Source organism: Erpetoichthys calabaricus, chromosome 9 (genome assembly GCF_900747795.2).
Source record: "Erpetoichthys calabaricus chromosome 9, fErpCal1.3, whole genome shotgun sequence".
NCBI classification, from domain to species: Eukaryota; Metazoa; Chordata; class Cladistia; order Polypteriformes; family Polypteridae; genus Erpetoichthys; species Erpetoichthys calabaricus.
Genome location: NC_041402.2, coordinates 100,341,310 through 100,354,692, shown reverse-complemented (window position 1 = coordinate 100,354,692; position 13,383 = coordinate 100,341,310). Strand labels below are relative to the sequence as shown.

Below are 13,383 nucleotides of genomic sequence, written 5' to 3'. Positions count from 1 at the left end.
ATTGTTTTTGTTTTCTTCACCTAGCTCACTATCACAGAGGCATCTCTTTGGCACTATATACGTTACCTACAGCACTAAACGCACTGAAGTGAATGCTGTGTACGAATGAAAGTGGGGTACAAACGTAGATTATGAGGTACAGGTGGGAGAAGTAAAACCAAAGGATGTGAAAGGTGCAACATGTCAAAGTGGATATTAAAGGTAGCCATTTAAAAATATAAAAAGTGCACTGAAAAGGTTAGTGAACTGAATTGAAAAGTGAATTGAACTGATCTGATCTGCACACCGGTTCACCTTTTACTAATATCCCATCATCCACTAATTCATTTGTCTCTATTCCAAATGGAGGCAGCTCTATACTTTATTTCATACGTTATTAGTGCAATAGTCTACCAGCAGTGTGATTACACATACCCTACCAACTATCCAGAAAATAAACAAGGCTTTTTCCAGTTGGGACCCCAAACTTTAATCTTGTTTATATTCTGTTATAATTTTTTTTCTTCAACATTTTAAACACCTGCTATTTTCTACATGTAATTATTGGTGTTTTCTCAAATTACAGGTCTTCAGGCTTGTCTTCCAAATTTTTTTTAAGATGTAATTTTTGCTTGATATTCCTGTCATGCAGTGACTCAAACAGCACCCGATTTTTAGGACCAGACACGTCTCTGTTAGGAGTCACTATATCTTGGTGCTATCAATTCAATCACTGTTGTTTTCAGAGACTCTTTATCTGGTATTGGAATCAGGAGCCATCAAACATTACCAAGAGATTTTTTTTATAAAAATAGAATGGTTATATGTATTTTTAAACTGTTTTTTTCAGGTTAGTACTAGCTGTTTGTACTATGTATTACTTTTCTCTTGATTTTAATGTCCATTCAGCTTCTGTAACACTGCTTTTTTTGACTCTGCTTCTGCACAAGTTAAGTTAATGATTACCATGAAAAACTTTATTGACCAGACAGAGCAGAAAAACTTGACCCGTTGCAACCTGATGATCAGACAGAGTAGCAACAAATAAGTATTATATTTGTGTAACTGAAAGGGCTCAGAAGCCTTCTTCTTTCAGTGCTTTGTTTTTTAATTGTAATGCCAATTTACAGTTCCTAATTAGGCTTTTGTTTTTGGCACAAATGGTTGACATCAGTCTTAATTGTCACAGTCTTTGAATACACATGCTGGAATTATACAGCAAGAGTTGGAGGAAGTAAAACCTCTAGTGTAGCCTCTCATTTCTTGTGTTTTTATCCTACCACATTGTAGGAGCTTTAGTTCTGCAGTGGTACGCAATACACTGCATCATTATTGTCAGGTAATTGTTAATTATTGATTTAAACACTCTTGCAACATGATCAGTAAAAACTTAAACTCTGGTCTCAGGAGTTGTAAGCAGTGCTAACCCCATTGCCACCACACACAACAAAAGAAAAAACATGTATGTCCATTGGCTCCAGCAGACCCCCGTGACCCTGTAGTTAGGATATAGCGGGTTGGATGATGGATGGATGGATGTATGTCCAATTTTGTGGTAAAAGCATTATGATTAGCTGCCAAGCATAAATAAGGGTAATGCAAGGAATAATATTATAATAAACTTCCAAAAAGGGACACCAAAATAGAATACAGCTGTATTCTATAGCTGTAAACCAGGCTTCTGTAAAGGCTGTGGGAGATATAGTTTATCAAAGGTTTGAATATTACGTGGGGTTAGGTACAACTGATTAATCCTAGGCTAAATGGCAGTGGAAGTACTGCTGGGTCTCCAGTCAGAGCTGCTCAGATTTGGGAGTGGAGAAGACACAAGGCTTTATTTTAATAGCATAGTGTGATGTGTCTGTCGATATCATAAGAATGATGATGGATGTGATTACTGGCAGGATGGAAGAGAAGACCAGAGGTTGCTACTGAAAGGGTTTGGAGGTGCTATACAGAGCAAAAGTTAAGGCATTTTCATTATATTGAGAGATGCAAAGAGCATAGCCTTTTTTATTTTGTATTATTTCCTCATTAGATTTATTCCTTCTTTTAATGCCTCCTTTACTTATTTAGTTCTGTAGTTAAAGCCCTTTTGCTCATCCTTTAGGCTCCCATGATGTCTTTTTGAGTAAGGAATCTTTCAAAACAATCTCCTGCTCATTACAGCAGGTAATATATTTTACGTACAGTCAAACTATTTAGACATCCAAAATAAGATTTACTTATTTCAATTATGCAGAGTAACAACTGTAGAAACAACATGCCCTATCCTGGCCATAAAATTTGGCTTCTCTTACTCACCGGAATCTGCAAGCTTTAGATTATCTGGAACTCGTTGCTGAAGAATGACATATTTGCTGCACAATTGACTGTAGAAATCCTGAACTTCAACAAGATTATCTTCACATGTCTGAATCTGAGCATCAAGTTTAGGAACATCTTGCTGGCAGCTGCATCCAGAGTCTTTCATCTGACTCTGTCTGTGGACTAAATTAATGAACATTCAGTATTTACAGTAATGAATTGTTAGTATAATGATAGTGCAACTGAAACATAATAAGCAACCCCAGAACCAGACACACACACTTGAGGAATACATTACATTTACAGTAAATGAAGCACCAAAAGACTGGCAAATTAGGATTTATAGAGTTCCTATAATAAGTGTTAGTACATCTTGGTTGTGTTTTCCATATTCTCTCAATTAATTCAAATTTAATAAAAAACACTAATATATATTATATTACTAGAGTAATAATAATATTTACTTGGATAAAATGTATATATAATATTTTACATTTTATTATTTTTATAAGTGATTGATTACCTTTATGACCTACTGCCTACTTTTGTAAAGTATTTTTTTTTGTTGAAACATTTCCAAAAATTTTAAATAAAAAAATTGATACATTAAAAATAAATTGATACAAAATGTATTTTGATTATCCATCCATCCATCCATTTTCCAACCCGCTGAATCCGAACACAGGGTCACGGGGGTCTGCTGTGAATTTAAATTGTATTAGATGTACCAGGGCACTCTAGTTAGGTCCTGGAGAGCTGAAATGGCTGCAGGTTTTTCTTCCAACTCCATTTCTTAATTAGAAACCAATCATTAAAAGTCAGTTGTTGATGCAGTTATTACTCAGGCAGTATTTTTGTACTTTGTTTTATTTAACTCATATGTAATAGCTTGTTGTTTTCATAATCAGCTGTCAATAATAATAAGATGCAAATGAAATAGAAAACAGCATCTCACCAGGTAATTAATTCATCCCCTGTAGCCCTGGGATCAGCCTTTTTCTAGTGCAGCCAAGTCCTTTTTTAACCTGAAGATCAAAACTGTACGGAATACTCCAGATGAGTATTCTACATATTGTGTTATATAACCTAACATTCCGTTAGCCTTCTTAATGGTTTCTGAACACTGTCTCGAAGTTGATAGTATAGAGTCCACTACGACTCTTAAATCCTTCTCATAAGGTGTACTCTTGATTTTCAGACCTCCCATCGTGTAATTAAATTTTAACATTAACATTTAACTTCCTGCATGTAATATTTACATTTACTGACATTAAATGCCTGTATGCTGTGCAAGTTCCTCTATGATTCAACAGATTCCAGATTATCTGCCAGTTCATTTTGGAATCAACTTCAGACTTAACCAGTTACTTATATTCCTATCAAAATCATTTATATATATTAAAAATAGCAGCGGCCCTAGCACAGATGCCTGTATAATACTGCTTTTAACATCACCAAATTCTCATGAGGTTCCTCACACCACAAACCTCTGCTTCCTGTGTCTGAGCCAATTCTGCACTCATCTAAAAACATCACCCTGAACTCCCATTTCTTTTAGTTTGATGCCCAACCTCTTATGTGGCACCTTATTAAACTGCTTTCTGAAAGTTAAAATAATTTCATATGCTCCACATAGAATTCCTGCATTTTAGTAAACATGACCTCCCTCTTTTGAACCCATGTTGAATCTTTAGCAAAACTGCTGTTCTTGCCATGTGTTGCTCAACCTTATCCTGAATAATTCCTTTTATTAAGTTTCTTGTGATGCATGTTATATGCCATATAAAACTTACCCATACTATAAATGCATAGCATATGGTTATACTGTCATTTTTCTTTTTCACATAATGGGCACAGTTTTGTGCTCTGATCTAAAACATTCTTTACATGATAGAGCCCAGTAAAAATTGTCCACCTTCATCTACATTAAGCCCCATGAACTAACAAACTGATGAAAAAAGCTTATCACAGCCATATATTTCCTATATTCTTCCCATAACATTAAAATTCTTTTACTCCTAGACATTAGTAATCTAGTGGCAGTGCATGAGTACATCCTAAAAACTAGTAGGTCAAGTAAAAAAGGAGGTACATACAGAGTGTTCCCAGCATGATGTTCATCACCAGAGATAAGCAGCAAACCAGGGTGAGTAAGATTGTTGCCATACGATAACACTTTGTTGATTTGGAGTATGCCATACCTGCAAAAAAGCAAGAAACTCTAAATGCAAAGAGAAATTGGCAAAATTATGACTGTAAATTGTAGGTTATATTACGAATTGTTAAAACACATGCATCATATCCTGTAATCTCATGGTGTGCAAATACAGCCCATAGGGTCCTGTACCAAAATATTAATTTTGATTGCTATACAGTTAGGTCCATCAATATTTGGACAGAGACAACTTTTTTCTAATTTTGGTTCTGTACATTACCATAATGAATTTTAAATGAAACAACTCAGATGCAGTTGAAGTGCAGACTTTCAGCTTTAATTCAGTAAGGCGAACAAAACAATTGCATAAAAATGTGAGGCAACTAATGCATTTTTTAACACAATCCCTTCATTTCAGGGGCTCAAAAGTAATTGGACAAATTAAATAACTGGAAATAAAATGTTCATTTCTAATACGTGGTTGAAAACCCTTTGCTGGCAATGACAGCCTGAAGTCTTGAACTCATGGACATCACCAGATGCTGGATTTCCTCCTTTTTCATGCTCTGCCAGGCCTTTACTGCAGCGGCTTTCAGTTGCCATTTGTTTGTGGGCCTTTCTGTCCGAAGTGTAGTCTTCAACAAGTGAAATGCATGCTCAATTGGGTTAAGATCAGGTGACTGACTTGGTCATTCCAGAATTTTCCACTTCTTTGCTTTAATAAACTCCTGGGTTGTTTTGGCTGTATGTTTTGGGTCATTGTCCATCTGTATCATGAAACGCCGCCCAATCAATTTGACTGCATTTAGCTGGATTTGAGCAGACAGTATGTCTCTGAACACCTCAGAATTCATTCGGCTGCTTCTGTCCTGTGTCACATCATCAATAAACACTAGTGTCCCAGTGCCACTGGCAGCCATGCACGGCCAAGCCATCACACTGCCTCCACCATGTTTTACAGATGATGTGGTATGCTTTGGATAATGAGCTGTTCCACGCCTTCTCCATACTTTTTTCTTGCCATCATTCTGGTCGAGGTTGATCTTGGTTTCATCTGTCCAAAGAATGTTTTTCCAGAACTGTGCTGGCTTTTTTAGACATTCTTTAGCAAAGTCCAATCTAGCCTTTCTATTCTTGAGGCTTGTGAGTGGCTTGCACCTTGCAGTGCACCCTCTGTATTTACTTCAATGCAGTCTTCTCTTTATGGTAGACTTGAATATCGATACACCTACTCCCTGGAGAATGTTGTTCACTTGGTTGGCTGTTTTGAAGGGGTTTCTCTTCACCATGGAAATGATTCTGCGATCATTCACCACTGTTGTCTTTCGTGGACATCCAGGTCTTTTTGCGTTGCTGAGTTCACCAGCGCTTGCTTTCTTTCTCAGGATGTACCAAACTGTAGATTTTGCCACTCATAATATTGTAGCAATTTCTCGGATGGTTTTTTTCTGTTTTCGCAGCTTAAGATAGATAGATAGATAGATAGATAGATAGATAGATAGATAGATAGATAGATAGATAGATAGATAGATACTTTAGGATGGCTTCTTTCACATGCATGGAGAGCTCCTTTGACCGCATGTTGTCTGTTCACAGCAAAATCTTCCACATGCAAGCACCACACCTCAAATCAACTCCAGGCCTTTTATCTGCTTAATTGATAATGACATAATGACGGACTTGCCCACACCTGCCCATGAAATAGCATTTGAGTCAATTGTCCAATTACTTTTGAGCCCCTGAAATTAAGGGATTGTGTTAAAAAAATGCTTTAGTTGCCTCATATTTTTATGCAATCGTTTTGTTCACCCCACTAAATTAAAGCTGAAAGTCTGCACTTCAACTGCATCTGAGTTGTTTCATTTAAAATTCATTGTGGTAATGTACAGAACTAAAATTAGAAAAATGTTGTCTCTGTCCAAATATTTATGGACCTAACTGTACATTATTTAATTTTGTTATTAACAGCATATTGAGCAGTACTATATGGAAAGACAGAGTTACTGTTCACATTTCATAATTAAATAAGTTAAACCATTGTCTGACTTTTATGAAAAACAAAGTGGGAGCAATTAATTAACAGACCCCAAGGATATGAAACAGATAAGTTTTCCTTAATGCAGTTATCTTTTAAACTAAGAATCAATCTGTGTTCTGAATATACTGGTCTGGTACATCATATGTTATCAATTTCCTTTAGCTCCTCTGAGATCTTAAACTCTTTTTATTCTTGAACAAAACTTGCCCCTTTCTCTGATAACAATACTGAACCCAAAATTCAAATTTATTTAAAAATGAAAATTCTTTACATTTGCTGGGTATCAATTTGCCGTGTTTAGTGTTATACTCTTTCAGCAGATTATCTGAAACTCTAGTATGTACTAAATGTTTTTCATTGTCATGTTCATAAAATTTACTTTGAGTCATTGTAAATCTAAACTACTGAAAGGTCAGTTACTCAAATCAAAAAAGCTTTCATTATTCACTTAACTCAAACTTCATAAAACATGCCAAGACCATGTTTCCAATTCCTCCAATGTTTATCACTGTGAAAAAGATGAAACTTTCACTTTTTTCTTTTCTACAATCCTTAAATATTTAACATCTCAAAAGCTGCGTGTTGTCCCTGCTATCGTTGACACTCAGCGTCTCGACAAATTGTTTTACTTTACCTATAAAATGACTGCATTTTCAACAACAGTCTCTGTATCTGTTTGACCAGTTGTGGTGCCTTTACATCACATCTTGACTTCAAGATCCCTTTGAGAGTTTTTGTTGATCTCTGTTGGTCACTGCCTTAAGTCTCTTTGAAGCCTACATCCTTTTTTCCTAGTCTTTACATTAGTATTCTCTTTACATTTCAACAGTAATTACCCATTTTAAAAGACAAAGTTTACATGTGTCTGATTACACAAACTCTTTGCTTGATATTTTATACTTAACACTTCAAAAAAGATGTTCATGCTACATTTACTGTCCCACCTTTCGTCTAATGATCATTGTGAACATTATCAGTCTGGTTTTAGCTCTGGCCATAGAAACATCTTTATTGCCAGTTTTACGGTGCGGTATTTTAGAGAACTGTGATGTAAATCTGACCCACATTTTACTTTAACTGGATTTGTTGGCAGCATTTGTGTGAGGATGTAACATTTCTCTTTATTAAAATAATGCAATAGCAAAGATTTACTGAGTGACAGAGAAAAAAATTTGAGAAGGCAAAATCAAATCACAATTTTATTTGCTACTTGTATTAAAATAATCAATCATTGTCCTATCCATGCCAGGCAAAGTTTAATTGGATTTTGGCACAATGAATGGTGCTGCAGCAGTTAAGATACTTGCTTGCTTGCTCTCTCTTTCTTTTGGTCTCAGTGCTCTGGCCATTATCTTCTACAGATTCTACCAGAATTGTAGAAGCTTGGAGAGTGGAAGGCAACTCAAAAGTTCAAGGTTTAAGTATATAGGTGGTTGTGGTGCCCTGGTCTCCAAATATGACATACAGTATATGTTTGTGACTGGGGTGTCTCTATCTAGTTAGCACATATAGCAACTCTAGGAAAGTTTATTTCTATTCTCATGTTTTCAGTTCTCTCAAGTGCACATTTTGGTATACTTTGATTCTTGTTACTGATATCCTCAATACAAAATCACAAGAAAACAAAGCATTACTTGTACTACATACACATGACAATAAACTTGACTTGACTTAATTTGACAATATAAAACATTCTTTTCCTTCTGATCTTTTAAATAGTCTTCAATCTGTAACTTATTTCACTTAATCTGGAATTTACACTGGAAGTTAAAATGAAATATGTTTTTAAATTGACATACTTTCAGTGTTAAACATTGCATTGCATCTAGATAGATCTAGAATTTACCATTGCTGAAACAATCTATTACACCTTTATCATTTTACAATTAAACTATTACAACTTGAAGAATTTTATAAAAGAGAGGAAAACATTCAGTGTATCATGCTTATTACAGTAGTCACTAAAGGAGTTTTTAATGAAACATTCCTCTGTTAGTCTTTTAATTCACTTAAGGTAGGGGTGGTCAAAATCAGTCCTGGAGGGCCACAGTGACTGCAGGTTTTTGCTCCAACCCAGTTGCTTAATTAGAAAACAATCCTTGTTAATTATTTAATTTCATGGCTTGTTAGTACTTTAACTCTGCCATGTCAGGTCATTCTCATATATGATTTTTTTTTCCTTTCTAAGGATATTATCCAAATGATTTGAAGTCTAAAATAAATTAATAATTCTAAGTGCTTCACTTTTTTCTCTTTACTTTCCTTCCAAGTATTTAATTAAACCAAATAGTGCACGATAAATACACATAACTGGAGAAATGCTGGTTTCGTTTGTCGTTTGTATCTTATTGCTAATAAAGAGCAATTAAAAACCAGGAATACAGCTGTTTAAGACTAAACTAAGCAATATGGGTTCAAAATCTTAACAAGCGAGACAACTAAAGTGAAGCAGAAGTGTTACTTGTGCAATAAGTGCTTCTTATTAAGCAATTGGTTTGGAACACATATCTGCAGCCACTGCAGCCCTCCAGCAACGACTTTGCACACCCTTGACTTAAGGTTTTCCATCCACATCAGACTTCTTATGTCATTTCTATTGGGTTCCAAGTACTTAGTATACAAAATTTAAAAAACTGTTCCCAAACCTTAAAGCTGGGCATGGTTTATCGCAATCTTAAACACACCTAAAACAAAGCTCTTAATGTTTTTTTGGAGAATCAATTATAATAGTTCACAATATTTTGGTTTAGGACCTTTAGTGTCCTTTCTCCTATACAATGGTTGTATGAAATATACAATTGAATTGTTACATCTGTTTACAAAGTCATTGCTAAATTTAATTTTTGGACATTAGTCTTAATGGCACTTGCTTTATTTTTTTCTGTCTTGCTTTATATACTGTATCTGGGCTTGGATTTATTTAGATACAGTGTCCAAGTTATCTGTTAGTTCAATATATTTTACTGTTTTTGCCCCTTGACTTTCTTGGGGTATTATGGATACCGCAATGAAAAAATAATATACGCTTACTCTACTGGTTACAAAAGGCAGGAACCAGCATTGACCATGCCAATCAGAATCAACCAGAGTGTACACTCACAGACGTGCTCACACTCACCCATAGTAGACTAGGACAGAATCATCTGTCCACTCGAGTACTTGTCTTTTAACTATGGAAGAAATCTGCAGCTTTCCAAGGAAATGGGGAGGTTACTAAACCTCTAGATGGAAGTCTTCCCGGTTAGGATAGGAAATAGGATCCATGAGAGGAGGAAATTCTATCTATCTATCTATCTATCTATCTATCTATCTATCTATCTATCTATCTATCTATCTATCTATCTATCTATCTATCTATCTATCTATCTATCTATCTTGCTAGCTAGTTGAGATTTATTTAATGGACTGGGATGGCTATCTTGCTTCTTTTTCTTACTTTGTAAAGCATGTCTATATTTATTGAAACACACAAAGCAGTTCCATTCCATGTGATATCTTTGTAGCAAACAAGGCTATTTTTTCTAAAGGTGAAACAAAAATTAAAATGCCACCTAATGAATCATATTACAAAGGTTTAAATACACACATTTGTTTTTGAAAACAGAAATTTCAATAATAATAATAATAATAATATATTTTATTTATATAGTGCCTTTCCCATGCTCAAGGCACAATGCAGAAAAATAAAATATAATATTAGAAAATATAGATTGTGCATTTTAATAATTGTTCAACACAAAATATTTGCTCAAATTTGGATGTGGTGAGTTGCGCACAAGTGTAGAGTTTAATATTCTGCGTTCGCTTGTTAAAACATTGTTTTGTAGTTTAAACAGAACTGTGTCACCCTATTCAAGAACTGTGTATTATGAAAGATGCTATAATAAATGATAGATAGATAGATAGATAGATAGATAGATAGATAGATAGATAGATAGATAGATAGATAGATAGATAGATACTTTTATTAATCCCAAGGGGAAATTCACATACTCCAGCAGCAGCATACTGATACAAAAAAAAAATTAAATTAAAGAGTAATAAAAATGCAGGTAAAAACAGACATGGTTAATTCATTTGAAAACTTAGCTCAATTCTCTAGACTCTGGTTTTTCTTAAAAGACATGATTGAAATTTAAGTGTTGGGAATACATTCCAGTAGGGACTTACACCTACTGAAAAACTCTTGGTGAAAATTTATTAAGCCCACATAACTCTTTAAAATAAAAAAATATATATCACAGAAAGATGTATATAAACAATATATGCTACTTTAGCCTATTGTTCATTAATCAACAACAGTGTCATGCCAGACTATATTATTTACAAAACTGTGTCATGGAAGATAGGAACGCTTAAAACTGAGTAACAAACAGAAAGCATACAAAAATGTACAAAATGTCAATCTAATTTATAAATAAATAAATTCCATTAAATGTTTTAATTACGAACAATAAATTTTTAAACTGTGTGTAAAGTTTTTTTTTTCATTCTTCAAGAAAGAACTATAGCCTACGAAGTAGCGCACTGTGCAATTACCTGTAAATGAAAAGAAGCGTTCTGGCTTTTGGCTTATCAGATGTGTTACAACACATTTTCTTGGCACGCGAGTACAGCTACACGAGGCGTGTTCGGTAGTGAAGAGTGAACTTTATTCTGCTTATTAGCATTCCCGAAAATGTGTTCATTTTAATAGTTACGCAAACCATTTTAGCAAAATAAGCACTTATTTCATAAAACATATTAAATGCTCACTACATGGGGTTAAAGTAAAAGTAATCTCACATTGCTGTCAGTAGCACTGCAAATAGAATTTGTTTATGTAATGCCTAGTCGTGACTGGAGGCAATAATTAGGAGCTCGTAAAAAAGAACGTTTAGAATAGTCCGATGTATAAAACAAAGTGATGAATCCATGGATAAATTAGCTAAACTATTGAACTGCAAAGGTATTGTTAGCACAACAGAGTCCACTCTGCTACCCAAATACTTTTCAGGAATTAAACGACTGAAATCGCAGTTTTAGAACTTGCAATCAATGAAAACGCTACCGTGTATTTATTTTCAAACCCAATCATCAAAAACTAGATACCTTCATTTTAGCATTACACCTTAAATTATACCCGAAAGCATTAAGGGGTTAAAAGCCGACTGTTGTCTGTGGGCGATACCATTTGACAAGAAATGAAACACTTTTAGATTTTCTCAGATTTTTCTGAATTTATCATCGTGTGAATCCAAATCGACAGCAAAGGTTTGTTTAACGTCTGTATTTTGCACGTTCTCTGTACGTGTAGGTGACGATTCCTCTCAATACCCCCCATACCCTCCCCGTCCTCTCCACAAAGTCGCAACTAACGATTCCAAATAGGCCCTATGGGAAGGGTGGGCGTGTGAGAGAGTGGCCGTGCTGTAGAATGTCGTCCAGACTGCTGCTTCCTGCAGTTACTATGAAAAGAACAGTTAACAAGGAGTCCTTGTTTTACATAGCAATTTTTCACTTTACAAGATTTATAAAAAAAAAAGCTGTTCGCATGTATGTTTGCATATGCACAAATTCTGTATTAATATGAATTATATGTATGTATATAAATGGGGAGGTTATTAAACCTCTAGATGGAAGTCATTAATAAAGTATCTATCTATCTATCTATCTATCTATCTATCTATCTATCTATCTATCTATCTGTCTATCTATCTATCTATCTATCTATCTATCTATCTATCTATCTATCTATCTATCTATCTATCTATCTATCTATCCCGGTTAGGATAGGAAATAGGACCCATGAGAGGAGGAAATTCTATCTATCTATCTATCTATCTATCTATCTATCTATCTATCTATCTATCTATCTATCTATCTATCTATCTATCTATCCACACAGAGACTTATATAATATGATACTGTAAGTAGCATTGTCTATTAAATTTGTTCCAACACGTTTTCTTGGCACCCGATTACAGCTACGTGCTTAGTTAACGCACATGAGTGAACAGTTAAGAAAAGTGAACTTTATTTTGCTTATCAGCGATACTAGAAATATTTCTTTTTGAAATAATTGCCGGATCTTGTTGAAGGTTCAAACTGCCCTATATTTAATGTTTAATAAAGGTCCTTCAACACTATCTTATTGCCTATAATCAATCAAACAGTGATGATAAACTGAACGTTAACATCTTTCCGGTGAAAAATCATGCTATGCTGTGCTAACACAGTACTGTAGTCAGTCCAAATGGGAGTACCTTTGGATTTTCTTATTACAACAGTTATAAAGCAATGTTAAGAGCAATTCTGAACTTACAAGGTGATGGACAAGGATATTATGGAGAAAAGACAGTCCACCGACAGGCAGGTCCGGTGAACTGGCGTTGATAAATTGGCTCAATTGTGTGTGCGTGTGTGGGCGTGTATGTGACAGGGCTGACGCCCTGGCCGGCGATTTTTCCTGTAGTGCGCTTGATGCTTGATGGTATAGGCTCCAGCCTCCCCGCGACCCTGCGCAGGATACATATACATACGGATGGCGAAACGCAATGTGAATAAAACGAGCAGTTGACTGTAGCTCTACTCAAACCCCAGCTCCGTCATTTATACTAGGTTAGGGTTTAGAGCAGAACAGTTGTCAATGTTACTGATTTTATTTAGACTTCTTTTGAGACTTTTGACTACTTTATGTACATATGTATTCATATATACAGTATATATTTTGCATGCTTGGGTACCCGGGGTTTTTCTGTTTGCTGGTTGTTTCAAGTTCAAGTATAAACAAAGGAGTTCTCGGCCGAGTGAGTCAAGTCGTCATGTCCGTTATATTCACATTCGAGGTCTCTGGGTTTTTCATTCATTCATTCATTCACGAATATGGGTCTAATATCATTAGCGTGAAGTTTCGGTCTACCTC

The 13,383-nt window shown here is 35.1% G+C and overlaps 1 protein-coding gene across 1 annotated transcript in view; it reads right to left on the bottom strand.

Moving 5' to 3' along the window:
- Positions 1-13,383, bottom strand: part of LOC114658010 (C-type lectin domain family 4 member E-like) — a 60,174-nt gene that overhangs the window by 46,440 nt on the left and 351 nt on the right. Inside the window, exons 2-3 of the mRNA XM_028810028.2 lie at positions 4,383-4,487; positions 2,284-2,469 (exon numbers count right to left, since the gene is read on the bottom strand). Of these exons, the coding sequence (XP_028665861.1) occupies positions 2,284-2,469; positions 4,383-4,487 (291 nt within the window). The remainder of the gene's footprint in view (positions 1-2,283; positions 2,470-4,382; positions 4,488-13,383) is intronic.